The 12,960-nt window shown below is 47.8% G+C and overlaps 1 protein-coding gene and 1 long non-coding RNA gene across 2 annotated transcripts in view; one reads left to right on the top strand and one right to left on the bottom strand.

Moving 5' to 3' along the window:
• LOC140565512 (uncharacterized) overlaps positions 1-1,836 on the top strand; it is a 4,569-nt gene extending 2,733 nt beyond the window's left edge. Inside the window, exon 3 of the long non-coding RNA XR_011980599.1 lies at positions 1-1,836. This exon is cut by the window's left edge and continues 1,574 nt beyond it. This is a non-coding gene — a long non-coding RNA (uncharacterized lncRNA).
• A 1,580-nt stretch (positions 1,837-3,416) lies between these two features.
• Positions 3,417-11,228, bottom strand: fzd4 (frizzled class receptor 4). The gene is made up of 2 exons (XM_072690885.1): positions 10,881-11,228; positions 3,417-6,988 (listed from the first exon to the last, which is right to left on the bottom strand). Exons 1-2 carry the CDS (start codon positions 11,160-11,162, stop codon positions 5,651-5,653), a joined length of 1,620 nt encoding a protein of 539 aa, XP_072546986.1. The 5' UTR covers positions 11,163-11,228; the 3' UTR covers positions 3,417-5,650.
• Between the last annotated feature and the right edge of the window lie 1,732 nt (positions 11,229-12,960).

Below are 12,960 nucleotides of genomic sequence, written 5' to 3'. Positions count from 1 at the left end.
TTCTGAGTTTTATATGGATTGATGATGATGATGATGAAGATGATGATGATGAAGGTAAAATAGTGAATAGAGAATCTGAACTAATGCAGTTTTCTTTAGGGACTACTTTCTGTAGCCGCACTACACCCTGCAGCATGTATCCCTCCACCATTTTAATGATCTGGTTCTAAAAGCAGGTTCTAGAGCCGAGCTCTTCTCAGAACTCTGGTAGAACCGTGTCTCAGGCATCAGGCAGCGTCTTCATCACCATTAGGTGAAGAACTTTCTGTGAGGAGCTTTTTTTAGAGCTTCAGACGTCTGCTTCCCTTCACCTCCACTGTAGAACCACAGCTCTGACTGGGGGAGCTTATCTAGAACCTCCACTGTAGAACCACAGCTCTGACTGGGGCAGCTTATCTAGAACCTCCACTGTAGAACTCCAGCTCTGACTGGGGCAGCTTATCTAGAACCTCCACTGTAGAACTCCAGCTCTGACTGGGGGAGCTTATCTAGAACCTTAACTTAACTGACGTTCTAGCATTTCACCCTGTTAGGACAGTTTAGGTGTGTGTGTGTGTGTGTGTGTGTGTGTGTGTGGCAGTGTGGTGGTTTATGTCTCCAGATTAGTTGTCACACACACACTCTCTCTCACACACACTCTCCTGTGTCCGCAGGGATCTTGCACTTTCTGGCACAGACACTGGAACAGCTGATAAAGCGTTACTTTCGCGCGCTCCCACATCCCTCTTTTATAAAGCAGGGTTCAGTCTCTAGAGCTTCTCCTTTTAGCCGTTTATTTTGTGGATGATGATGATGATGATGATGATGATGATGAAGATTTGCTGAAAACAGTTCTCAGTGGGAGAGAATCCGTAGGAATGATGGTGGAGCTCCATCCAGTACATTTGGGATGAGCTGGGGGCAGAATGCAATCAAATCCTCACAGCATTGCTCCTCCAAAATCTAGTAGAAAGCCCTCTTCCCTGGACAGTAGAGACAGTTACTCCTTTACTCTTTTACTATCCTTGATTTCAGAAGAAACACTGAATGAACAAAAAGGTGTCCACATATTTTTGTCCAAATAGCCTATGTGGCGCGTCCCCAGTGGGAGCGGGTTGGGGGTTCTTTCATTCTGAGAAAGAGAGAGAGAGAACCAGAGCTACTACACTCTTTAAAAAGGCACGGGTTCGAATCCCACGGCTTCGAAGCTTCGCCATCAGCAGCTGGAGCCTGAGAGAGCACAGCTAATTGGCCATGCTCTCTCTCATCCCATAACTCCCTGCTCGAACCTTTCGTAAACGGGCTCCAGGTTGAACAATGTAAAAGGGGTCCTAGATATAACTCCACCACCGTTACAAGGCAAAGAAGTCTTCTTATCAGTGCTATCTAGAACCCTTTTTTTCGCTCTTTCAAGTGTACCGAATCAAACAGGTGATGTCACAATGGGCCACCATCTAATCAGCAGGCTCGGTGTGTAGTTGTTGAGGCGTAATTTATGACGAGGGAGAGTCGGTGCCTGATTCTCTGGTTCCACGGTTCTCCAATGAACCCTGGGAGGCTTGGGTGTTCTCTAGCAGGCCCGCCGGTTCTTCAGTGCTCTGTTGATTAGAGATGGGAAACGGAGATCCGGAAATCCTAGCTGCAGCAGAGCCTCCCAGGCAGTCGGAACAAATCCTGGGGTGGATTTTGGATTTCCGGATCTTCGGACCTGCGTTTCCCATCTCTACTGATATTAAGGGTTCCTCAGGGAACTGTGTGGTTCTATGTATTGTAAAGTAGTGTGTAATGCTTTGATGCCTTTGATGTCTTTGATGTCATTTTCTATTTATGATGATGATATGAATGAGTGCAATAAAAAGGCCAAAAACAAAACCGACCACAGCGTCTTCAGTCTCTCCTTTTCTGTTCGACTCCAAACCCAGTCTGGGCTCAGGATTCCCCGTCTTCTGGGTTCCCCTCCTGGGTTCTCTCTCGGCGTGGGTTTTATCTGCTCTGTGTTTCTGAGGAGGGAATTCTCCTGAGAATGAGAGAAGCCCTCGGTGGAGTTTTACCGTGTCTAATTAACATCTTGTCTTGACCAGGAGTGATCTCAGAGAAACCCAGCGCCTCAGCTGATGGATTTCCCACCGGGACTTCCCGTTTCTGGCCACTGCATGACGCTCGCCCTCTCTGTCTCTCTCTCTCTCTCTTGAAGTGCGGCATTTCCTCCGAAACGAGAGTTAAATAATCATGTTCACATGTTTGTGTTTTCTGTTTCATCTTACTGGTATTTTACACATTTTGCATCATATTGTTATCAGTTCTAACATTTTACACCACTTTGTTATCAGTTCTAACATTTTACACCCTATAGTTATCAGTTTAAGCAAATTTTGAGTCATATTGTTATCAGTTCTAACATTTTACACCCTATAGTTATCAGTTTAAGCAAATTTTGAGTCATATTGTTATCAGTTCTAACATTTTGCGTCAGATTATTATGAGTTTTTATACATTTTGCATCATATTGTTATCAGTTCTAACATTTTACACCACTTTGTTATCAGTTCTAACATTTTACACCCTATAGTTATCAGTTTAAGCAAATTTTGATTCATATTGTTATCAGTTCTAACATTTGGAGTCTTATAGTCATCAGTTCTAACATTTTACACAATATAGTTATCAGTTTTAACAGATTTTGCATCATATTGTTCTCAGCTCTTTTTTTCATTTTACACCATGTTATCAGTTCTAACATTTTACACCATAGTATCAGTTCTAATATTTTACACTAAATAGTAATACGTTTTAACAGATTTTGCATCATAACGTTATCAGTTCTAACATTTTACACAATACAGTTATCAGTTTTTACACATTTTGCATTATATTATCATCAGTTCTAACAAATTTTGCATCATATTGTTATCAGTTTTAACATTTTATACCATACTGTTATGAGTTTTAAAACATTTTGCGTCATATTGTTATTAGCTCTAACGTTTTACATCATATGATGATAACATATTGTTACCAGTTTTAACATGTTTTACACCATATAGTTTCGCGGCATATTGTCACCTTGAGCTTTAGGGGCTGTAAATGGTCATACATACCAAGAAAGCCCAGTTCTGAACATCAGTTCACTTTTTATTTTTTAGCAGTTTGGGAAATTCCTCTGCTTCTAATTAGAACTTAAACTTTTTTTTTTTTAAGAAATTTGGATCAAAACTTCAAACAGTCGAGATCATCAGCCTTCCCACCGCCTGAATCATCAGCCTCCGGGCTAATGGAATAATAATAACATAGTCGGCCAATAAAACGTACAGTACAGTGCTGTGCAGGTGTTTACATTTCAACTGTTTAGAAACTAAGCTAAGCTAATAATGTAGCACTGATTGACCTAAATTACTGTTTACACACACACACACACACACTCACACACACAGTGTCGAAACCTAAGTTTAATTTCTCTTCATCTGATACAAAAGCAATCTTAAATAACAGACATGTTTTGTTTTTTTACATTTTGTTGACGTTTTTACAAAGATAAATTAGCATTTTATAATACAATAAAGACAACAAACAAAACAACGACTACAAACACCAGATCTGTACAAATTCAACTACAAAGTACTTCATCGACTTCAAAGCACTTCAAAGCACTTCTGTTTGTTTGGGTGAGGCACTTTAAAAAGCGTGTCAAATGTGGCAAATTCAGGTCCGGAGGGTATAAATCCGGGCCCAGGATTTTGTTCTGAATGCCTGGGGCGGCTGAGCTGCAGCAGACCCGCCCCAGGCAGTCGGAACAAAATCCTGGGCCCAGATTTCTACCCTCCGGACCTGTATTTCCACCTCGGACCACGATTGGTAACGATTGTCCTGCAGAAACACAGCAATAACCACGTCAGTCACTGGGTCACTCCACCCAAATACTAAAGAAGGGGCGGGGCTAAGAGCACCCTTGGTGGTGAAACTGCTAGAACAGTCTGAAAACTGCATAGTTACTATAGATTCCCCCCCCCGACACACACACTTTTTGTGTGTGTGTGTAAGCGTTAGCGTAGCTTCATCGCTGCAAAAAAAGCAGACACTCAAAAATTAAGATTCTCGTGTGAAAGAAAAAACAGTGGATCACCCTAGAACTAGAACTAGCGGGGTTCTAGATTTCCTACTATACAGAGATAAGTATAGCATCCCGTGCTGTGAAAACCTGGGTCAGCCCGGGCAGGGTTCTAAAATCCTAAACCCCCTACACCAGACAGGGTTCTAGAGTCCTAAGTCAGGAGAGGCTCTTAAATCTCAAGGCAAACACGATTCTGGGATGCTAAAGTGGGCAGGGTTCTAGATTACTACATTAGACAGATTCCTAAACCAGCCAGCCAGGGTTCTAGAGCCTTAAGTATTGTAAGTGGTTTAGAATATTTAAGGGTGACAGGGTTCTAGAGTCCTTCATCCGACAGGATTGAGGAACACTAAAGGGTGCAAGGTTCTGAAATACTAAGTGATGCACAGTTCTAGAATGCTGAACCCTGAAACAAGCAAGGTTCGAGAGTCCTAAATCAAGCAGGGTTCTAGAATCTCAGTCCAAACAGGGTTCTAGAACCCTAAATCAGGCATGATTCTGCAATTAGGGCTTTGGAATACTAGATGCTACGGGGATTTAGAATCCCACACCTGAACTCTATATCTAGAACCACAAACCCTGGAAGGGGGCAGAGTTCTACAATCCCACACTAAGCAGGGTTCTAGAACCCTAAATCCGACATGATTCTGCAATAAGGGCTTTAGAACACCAGATGCTGCAGGGTTCTAGAATCCCACACCAGGCATGATTCTAGAACCCTAAAAGGGGGTAGAATTCTAGAATCTCAGTCCAAGCAGGGTTCTAGAACCCTAAATCAGGCATGATTCTGCAATAACGGCTTTAGAATACTAGATGCTGCAGGGTTCTAGAATCCCACACCAGGCATGATTCTAGAATCCTAAATCAAGCGGGATTAGAAAATTCCATAGCGAATCATAAACCAGGCAGGGCCCTAGAACCCTAAATCAGGCATGATTCTGCAATAAGGGCTTTAGAACACCAGATGCTGCAGGGTTCTAGAACAATACACCAGGCAAAGTTCAAGAACACAAACCAAGGCAGAGTTCTACAATACTACTACAGGCACGGAGCCGCAACACTGAACCAGGTACGGTTCAAGAGTAGGAATCGGGCCAAGGTTCCAGAATCCGGACCCACCAGGGTTCTAGCTGCCAGTCCAGAGGTCTAGAACAGAACAAACAGGAGAGATCGAGCAGACGGCCGCGCGACCAGTCGTGTCTCAGTGCGAGGTAAACCGTGCTGTTCGCTGAGGACTGCAAACACGTACAATTCCCAGGAGTCTTTGCTGCACTACCACAGTGTTGAAGCGGCAGAAAAAAATAGGAGTGGGTCGGTTGAAGCAGAACCCGTTCCGCTAGAGGTTCTGCTGCACCACTGTCCAGTGTAAAAATCACCAGGTCAAACTTCTCTGCAGTGTGACCGAGGAGCTGATGCTGCTACATGGGTTTCTGTCCTGAGAGAGAAGGAAGGGGGTGGTGGCGGGGCTGTGGGTGCAGTTACAGCAAGCGTCCACAAGGTGGAGCCACTGTCCTTCCTAAGTCACACTGCTCTTCCCCAGCTCTCGCTCTCTCTCACTGTCTTTCACACCACGGTCTCGTTGCCCTTCCCATGTTTGGCCCAGCCCTCGCCGCTCTGGTGGGCGCGAGAGCTCCTGCGAGAGTGCAGCAGGCGAAGCGAGCAACGCTGCCAGGTGTGGAGGGTCTTAGCCGACCACACCCACATGCCGCAGGTGATGCCCACCAGCAAGGACATGAAAATCCTCAGCATTTCCGCCGCCATGTAGGAGTCCCTGGCCGTCTGGTGGAAATCGGCCCAGTTGGAGATCTGGTAGAAGTAGCAGACGATGACGCAGGTGGCGGGCACCGTGTAGAGGACGGAGAAGACGCCGATCTTCACCATCAACCGCTCCAGCTTGTCCGTCTTCGTGCCGTCCTTCTGCAGGTTGGAGCGTATCTTGAAGAGCGCGACCAAGCCGGCTGCGATGAAAAGCGTCCCGATCACCAAGTAGGTGAACAACGGCGCCACCACGAAACCCGTCAGCGCGTCCAGGTTCTGGTTCCCCACGTAGCAGAGCCCGGTAAGGTCGTCCGCGTCCACCAGCCGCATGATCAGAACGACTATGGTCTTGACGGCCGGGATCGCCCAGGCTGCGATGTGGAAGTAGGAGCTGTGCATCTCTATGGCCTCGTGACCCCACTTCAGACCTGCTGCCAGGAACCAGGTGAGGGTAAGGATGACCCACCAGATGGAGCTGGCCATGCCGAAGAAGTATGCCAGGAGGAAGACCACGGCACAGCCCGTGTTCTTGAGACCCTCTTGGGCGAGCACAGGCACGGCCGCCTCGTCCAGGTCGCAGGATATCCGCTCCCGGCCGGCGGTCAGCCGCACCAGGAAGGCCACGCTGTAGACGTTGTAGCACATGCTGAGGAACATGATGGGCCTCTCCGGGTAGGAAAAGCGGGCCGAGTCCAGGAGGAAAGTCAGCACCGTGAAAGAGGTGGAGACGAAGCACAGCACGGCCCACACGGCCATCCACACGTCCGTGAACAGCTTGGCCTGCCGGCGATACAGCCCGGACTCGTAGCCGCACTGCAGGACGCAGTTGCCGCTCCTCTTGGCCCAGGCATACTGCTCCGGGCCACCGCTGCCCAGCGCCACGCACTCCTCCTCGTGAGGGTGCAGGGTCCGCACGGCGTGGAACGGGCCGTCGTCCTCCGCCGGACCCTCCATGCACATGTGGTTCTGGTCGTTGGTGGGCGGGAACAGGCTGCAGTTGAGCAGCTCCGGCCACACGAAGCCGAACTCCTGCAGCACGGGCAAACACTTCCGCTTCACCGCCAGACACATGCTCCCGCACGGGCCAATGGTTACCGGGACCTTCTCCGTGCACATGGGCGCATACACCGCACACAGGAAGAACTGAGGAGAGAGAGGGAAAGCCCATCAGTCCCGCCTGTCTACTGAACACACCGCTCGCATCAACACACACATTACACACTGTATACACTCACTGTATATACACACACTCACTGTATATACACACTCACTCTATACACACACTCACTGTATATACACACTCACTCTATACACACACTTACTGTATATACACACACTCACTGTATATACACACTCACTCTATACACACACTCACTGTATATACACACACTCACTGTATATACACACTCACTCTATACACACACTTACTGTATATACACAAGCACTGTGTACGCTCACACTATGCACACCTTTACACACCTTTACACATTCTGTATATACATGCTTACTATATGTATAAATACACACACTGTATATCCACACACACTCTATACCCACACACACTGTATATCCACACACACTGTATACACACTCACTGTATACCCACACACACTCTATACCCACACACACTGTATATCCACACACACTGTATACACACTCACTGTATACCCACACACACTCTATACCCACACACACTGTATATCCACACACACTCTATACCCACACACACTGTATATCCACACACACTCTATACACACTCACTGTATACCCACACACACTCTATACCCACACACACTGTATATCCACACACACTGTATACACACTCACTGTATACCCACACACACTCTATACCCACACACACTGTATACACACTCACTGTATATTCACACACATTGTATACACACTCTCTATACCCACACACACTGTATACACACACTCTATACCCACACACACTGTACACACACTCACTGTATATCCACACACTATACCCACACACACTCTATACCCACACTCACTGTATATCCTCACTCACTCTATACCCACACACTCTATACCCACACACACTCTATATCCACACACACACTCACTGTATATCCACACACTATACCCACACACACTCTATACCCACACTCACTGTATATCCTCACTCACTCTATACCCACACACTCTATACCCACACACACTCTATATCCACACACACACTCACTGTATATCCACACACTATACCCACACACACTCTATACCCACACTCACTGTATATCCACACACACACTCACTGTATATCCACACACACTGTATACACACACTCTATACCCACACTCACTGTATATCCACACACACACTCACTGTATATCCACACACACTGTATACACACACACTATACCCACACACACTCTATACCCACACTCACTGTATATCCACACACTATACCCACACACACTCTATACCCACACACACTCTATATCCACACACACTCTATATCCACACACACACTCACTGTATATCCACACACTATACCCACACACACTCTATATCCACACACACACTCACTGTATATCCACACACTATACCCACACACACTCTATATCCACACACACACTCACTGTATATCCACACACTATACCCACACACACTCTATACCCACACTCACTGTATATCCACACACACACTCACTGTATATCCACACACACTGTATACACACACTCTATACCCACACTCACTGTATATCCACACACACACTCACTGTATATCCACACACACACTCACTGTATATCCACACACACTGTATACACACACTCTATACCCACACTCACTGTATATCCTCACACACTCTATACCCACACTCACTGTATATCCACACACACACTCACTGTATATCCACACACACACTCACTGTATATCCACACACACTGTATACACACACTCTATACCCACACTCACTGTATATCCACACACACACTCACTGTATATCCACACACACTGTGTACACGCACTATACACTCGGTATACAGACTGTCCGTAGCAGTCCAGTGTAAAGCTTAAGGTTCTACTGGTGAACTACAAAACTACAGCACGCGCTACGCTAAATTCACTACCGGCACTACATTTCCCATAATACCCAGCGCCTCTCCCGAAGCTGCAGCAGCTACCGCTGTTCAGTCGGAGCCCGGATTATTTGGGGGTTCGAGCGGAGTGATGGAGGTTCCTCCATATTTACACCAAACCCAGACACGCAGCAGGCAAGCTACTGCTAGCCAATGCTAGCTCACAGCCCCGTTAGCCCAGGCTACAGCCCCGTTAGCCCAGGCTAGGCTAGCTGCTAACACAGGCCTGCAGAACCAGGAGCTCTGCTAAACCCAACATGCAGGATTATTCCACAGAGGGGATATGTACTAAGTAAGTGTGTGTGTATAATTAAGTAGTGACATCATTGGGCCAGCAGAGGGGTGCAGCTGTGCCCCCAGTACAACAGGTAGTCCATTAGTGCTGCTGTAGTCCAGTCCTGCAAACAGGGGCTTTACAGCAGGACCCCCCCCCCCCCCACTGCATTACACACACACACACACACTAATGCACAGTGACTCTGCGGTCTGTGCAAAAGTTTGGACACCCAAATGTTTGCAAAGTCTTTGACCAGAACTTGATTAGCAAATCAAGGCCAGATGAGTTCTGGGTGCTGTGGACTGCGGACGTCAGAACAGAGCCGCCTGACCAGGGTCAGTACACACAGCGAATTGACCAGCACTAAATCCCCTCTGCGCTCACCCTGACAGCGCCGATTCAACTCTGGCCAGGGTGCTGTGTAGAGGAACGCTTAGAACCCCTTGCCAGCTGTGAAGCATGGGGGTGGATGTATCAGGCACGAGTGGAGGGAGGAAGGGATTCCACAAGAGTCCCAGCAAATCCGAAACAGCTCGGAACCGGAACCGGAGACTGCCCCTCACTGAAGGACGTCCAGCCACAGAAGGTGTTTACGTGCTGTGATTTCCGACAAAGGGGGCTGCTGAGCCCTGACTCTGTGAGGTGTCCAAACTTTTGCACAGTGATCAGTTTGGTTGGGTGAGTGGCGACACTGAAATGCAGTGTGTGTGTGTGTGTGTGTGTGTGTGTGTGTGTGTGTGTGCGTGTGCGCACGTTTCCTAAGAGTGTACTGAGTAGGGGAAATGTCAGATTTTCACTGTGGTCATTCTCAACCGCTAAGGGAAACTATAACCCAAACACACACACACACACACACACACACACACACACACACACACTAAACTCGTGCAGGCTGCAGGCACACACACTGAGGTCAGAACAGGGAGCAACACATGGACTAAATATATACACACATATATGTGTGTGTGTGTGTGTGTGTGTCTGTAGGGGGGCATGTTATTACATATACATACTCATATACACTATATGGACAAAAGTATTGGGACACCTGCTCTTTCCCTGCTTCTTCTGAAATCAAGACTATTAAAGAGTTGATCCTGCTTCTGCTGGAGTAACTGTCTCTACTGTCCAGAGAAGAAGACTTTCCTCTAGATTCTGGAGGAGGAGCATTGCTGTGAGGATTTGATTGCATTCAGCCACAAGAGCGTTAGTGAGGTCAGGATGTTGGATGATGATCATCACCCCACCTCATCATCCTCACCTCATCCCATCCAAAAGTACTGGATGGAGCTCCTCCACCATCATTCCAGAGAACACAGTTCCTCCACTGCTCCACAGCTCCTCAATGCTGGGGGGCTTTATACCCCTCTAGCCCACGCCTGGCATTATTAGGCAGCATGGAGCCAATAGGGTCATGATGTTTATCTGCTCCAGAGAGTCCTATTCTATTGGCAGTAGACAAGCTGTGTGTGTGCATTTGCACATCTGTGTCAGCAACTTTAAGTAGCTGAATGCATGCATTAGAAGGGATGTCCACAAACTTTTGGACACGTGGTGTATATATAATACATATGAAGTATAGTATTATTACATATATCAGTACATATATGTAATAATAATAAATACGTGTGTGTGTGTGTGTGTGTAGTCCTACCTTCAGCTGGCTCGAGCAGCCGTACTGTATTAAAGGTGTGAAGGTCTGGAGCTGGAGCTCCGCGTCCGCCTGCAGCACGTTCCCCACCAGGTTGGGCATGCGCGTTTGGTTGTAGCCCAAGTCCAAACACATGGCCATGCGGATGGGCTCGCAGCGCGCGTCCTCATCCACGCCAAAGGCGCGCGCACGCCCGGTCCCCAGCGCCAGCAGCGCGAGCAGCGCGAGCAGCGCAGGGAGCAAAAGCGGAGGCAGCGCGAGACCCGCTGGGGCAGCGCGAGCCATGAGTACGACCGGTCAGCACGAGACAGACACGCCAACGCCGCGCACGAGCACAAATATACCACACCACAAACTGTAAACACACAAACAAACAGTGCAGATCCCGCGCGCTACTCCTGCAGAACTACCAGACTCTGCGCTCGCGTTGGGCAGAGGGTAGAGAGGGGGTGGGGCTACTGACCAGGGGAGGGGGTTAACCAATCTGATAGGACAGGGGTGGGGTTACGGGTGCAGAGAGAGAGAGAGAGAGACACAGAGAGAGAGAGACAGAGAGGGAGAGAGAGAGACAGGGAGAGAGAGAGAGAGAGACACAGAGAGAGAGAGACAGAGAGGGAGAGAGAGAGACAGAGAGAGAGAGAGAGGGAGAGAGAGAGAGAGAGAGAGGGAGAGAGGGAGAGAGAGCGACAGAGAGGGAGAGAGAGAGAGGGAGAGAGAGAGACAGGGAGAGAGAGGGAGAGAGAGAGAGACAGAGGGAGAGAGAGACAGAGAGGGAGAGAGAGAGACAGAGAGAGGGACACACAGAGAGAGAGAGAGAGACACAGAGAGAGAGAGAGAGAGGGACACACAGAGAGAGAGGGAGAGAGAGAGAGAGACAGAGGGAGAGAGGGAGAGAGAGCGACAGAGAGGGAGAGAGAGAGAGGGAGAGAGAGAGACAGGGAGAGAGAGGGAGAGAGAGAGAGACAGAGGGAGAGAGAGACAGAGAGGGAGAGAGAGAGACAGAGAGAGGGACACACAGAGAGAGGGAGAGAGAGAGACAGGGAGAGAGAGAGAGACAGAGGAAGAGAGAGAGAGAGGGAGAGAGAGAGACAGAGAGGGAGAGCGAGAGACAGAGAGAGGGACACACAGAGAGAGGGAGAGAGAGAGACAGAGGGAGAGAGACACGGAGAGGGAGAGAGAGAGACAGAGGGACAGAGAGAGAGAGAGGGACAGAGAGAGAGAGAGACACAGAGAGACAGAGAGAGAGAGAGAGAGAGACAGAGAGAGAGAGAGACAGAGAGAGGGAGAGAGAGAGACAGAGGGAGAGAGAGAGAGAGGGAGAGAGAGAGAGACAGAGAGAGAGAGAGAGACAGAGAGAGGGAGAGAGGTGGGGGTGGGGTTTATGCCTTGAGGGCGGAGTCTGTGCTGGAATGTAAACTCTTGTTTTTGTTTACTGTTTGTGCCGGGAGCCCGAGGGCCAGTCAGATCCTCACAGATAACACTCACACTGACCTCTGACCTCTCCGACCCTGCCATGGGGGGACACAGTCCACTGTGTGTGTGTGTGTGTGTGTGTGTGTGTGTGTTGGAGAGGTGGGGTTGGAGGTCAGTATCTGCATCACTGGATTCTCAGTGTGTAACCACGGCTACGACTGTAGTAAACACACCCACCCTGCTCTCAGTGGTGCTGCACTGACTCTTCCTCCTGTCGGGTGGGACTAGACTAATTCACACTGGCTCATTTAAACTAGACTAATTCACACTGGTTCATTTAAACTAGACTAATTCACACTGGTTCATTTAAACTAGACTAATTCACACTGGCTCATTTAAACTAGACTAATTCACACTGGTTCATTTAAACTGGACTAATTCACACTGGTTCATTTAAACTAGACTAATTCACACTGGCTCATTTAAACTAGACTAATTCACACTGGTTCATTTAAACTAGACTAATTCACACTGGTTCATTTAAACTAGACTAATTCACACTGGTTCATTTAAACTAGACTAATTCACACTGGTTCATTTAAACTGGACTAATTCACACTGGTTCATTTAAACTAGACTAATTCACACTGGTTCATTTAAACTGGACTAA

The sequence above is a fragment of the Salminus brasiliensis genome, chromosome 11 (assembly GCF_030463535.1).
Source record: "Salminus brasiliensis chromosome 11, fSalBra1.hap2, whole genome shotgun sequence".
Classification (NCBI taxonomy): Eukaryota; Metazoa; Chordata; class Actinopteri; order Characiformes; family Bryconidae; genus Salminus; species Salminus brasiliensis.
Note: the sequence above shows the minus strand (reverse complement) of the source record. Positions and strands in the feature narration are given on the sequence as shown.